Genomic DNA, 1,942 nt, shown 5'->3' with positions numbered 1-1,942 from the left:
AAAACTTTCTACCATTCACACTCTTCGTTGTTTAGTAGAAATTGTGTCATCAACGATTGATAGAGCCACCATCGTCATCACCACAATTTGAGTTGTATATGCCTGAATATTGAAGCACATAAATTTATTGAGTACAGTGAGGTCAACACAACAACACTTGTCTTTTTGTTACATTGACATATAACTAATCACACACAATTCGCTCACGGTTACTTAACGAAAGTCATTGTCAAGATAGAATTAAGATAACTTTTTTTTGTGCAAAGAAGAGTAAAAGTTAAGTCATAACTAATCACACACAATTCGCTCGCGGTTACCTAACAAAGTAGTAGAGTCCAATAATGCCATTTGTTAGAGGCATAATAACAGTATATAACACTTAAAACTTGAACCTGAAAACTTACCTTGTTGAATCTCCAGAATGACACGGATGAAGAAAATATGCCTTAACAATAACAGTGTCTTGAAAAAACAAAAATAGAATGCCAACTTTTTTCCACTGGCAGAATACTGCAAGTTTATCGATCAACAAACCACTACGCTTTGCAAGAATGCCAACTTTTTTAGCGAGCACACAAACACATCCACGAAACTCAAGAGTGCAATCATCAACATTAACACTTGCACAACTGAAAACAAACATATATACATGCAATATATTTCACTCATAAACTATGTTAAAGAGTCAAAACAAAATTAAAACGATTGAGAATTAATTGCAGGACTTACGTGGTGAGAGATTGAGCTAAAGCATGCAATGAGTCAGCAAAATCAGCCACACCAGCTGACGAAACACATGATTTAAGCCGCTCAAAGAGGTTGCGTAATCTTAATGTGGACCCACGCAACGTATTGTACTCATATGTTCTTCAATTAGCTGCACAGAGATGAGTTCGAGCCTCTGCTCGTGCTTCATTCAGACAATTCTCCAAGTGAGCACAATTAATCTGTAACACATTCATCATGTTCATAAAAATATAAAGAGGAGATCAACCTACTTGACTCGCCCAGTTGACACCTCTAAACAGTGTACATAACACGAACTACCAAGTTTAAAGCTTAAAAAGACACGATAAATGGAACCATATTTAGAAAATAGTATTATATACAATACCATCATTACCTGAGATTCTTTTAGAAGCTTCCGATTCATTTCCATCTGCGGATCAAGTTTCGCGACCTCTTTCAAAGCTGCTTCAAGTTTGACATCCACTTCAGTAAGCTGATTTGACTTTTCTTCAATTATGTTCTGCAATTCCACCAATGATGAATCCAAATGAGAGCTCGGGTTCACTATTCCTGACGAATCACTCATCCTATCATCAAAAATCTTTCCATGTTTTTCCCAAGGTGTACAAAATCGACTATTGTCACACCCGTAACAACATGTGAGCGAAACACGGCTATCGCATCACTAAACATACAACATGGCCCTCGCAACCCCACCATTGGCTTATCAAACGACCAACAGATCAAACATCATGGTCCTTACGACCCCACCATCGGTGTATAAAACAACCGATCGATCACACAACACGGTCCTTACGACCCCACCATTGGTGTATAAAACAACCAACAGATCAACATCATGGTCCTTACGACCCCACCATCGGTGTATAAAACAACCGATCGATCACACAACACGGTCCTTTCGACCCCACCATTGGTGTATAAAACAACCAACAGATCAACATCATGGTCCTTACGACCCCACCATCGGTGTATAAAACAACCGATAGATTACACAACACGAAGGCTGGCCGAAAACTACACGCGCCTTAGTGAATCCGAAACCACACGCGACTCACTACCTTCACCTCAACAACAATCGGGATTGGCCGAACTACACGCGCCTTAGTGAATCCGAACTACACGAGAGTCACTATCCCAGAGGAATGACCGAACTACACGAGTCATTTGTGAATCCAAACTACACGAGACT

At 39.6% G+C, this 1,942-nt stretch overlaps 1 protein-coding gene across 1 annotated transcript; it reads right to left on the bottom strand.

Moving 5' to 3' along the window:
- Positions 1–313: 313 nt before the first annotated feature.
- Positions 314–1,339, bottom strand: LOC139891749 (autophagy-related protein 11-like). Its single transcript, XM_071874733.1, has 3 exons — positions 1,124–1,339; positions 730–947; positions 314–629 (listed from the first exon to the last, which is right to left on the bottom strand). The coding sequence occupies exons 1-2, from the start codon at positions 1,313–1,315 to the stop codon at positions 870–872; spliced, it is 270 nt and encodes an 89-aa protein (XP_071730834.1). The 5' UTR covers positions 1,316–1,339; the 3' UTR covers positions 314–629; positions 730–869.
- Between the last annotated feature and the right edge of the window lie 603 nt (positions 1,340–1,942).

This window comes from Rutidosis leptorrhynchoides, chromosome 2 (genome assembly GCF_046630445.1).
Source record: "Rutidosis leptorrhynchoides isolate AG116_Rl617_1_P2 chromosome 2, CSIRO_AGI_Rlap_v1, whole genome shotgun sequence".
Lineage (NCBI taxonomy): Eukaryota > Viridiplantae > Streptophyta > Magnoliopsida > Asterales > Asteraceae > Rutidosis > Rutidosis leptorrhynchoides.
This window is presented reverse-complemented; position numbering and strand designations above follow the sequence as displayed.

Excerpts from the sequence above, each read along its gene's own strand:
- LOC139891749 (XM_071874733.1), bottom strand. The coding sequence starts at position 1,315 with ATGAGTGATTCGTCAGGAATAGTGAACCCGAGCTCTCATTTGGATTCA. Across the intron at positions 948-1,123 it reads AGCTTCTAAAAGAATCTCAG|ATTAATTGTGCTCACTTGGA; the intron begins GTAATGATGGTA and ends AATGTGTTACAG.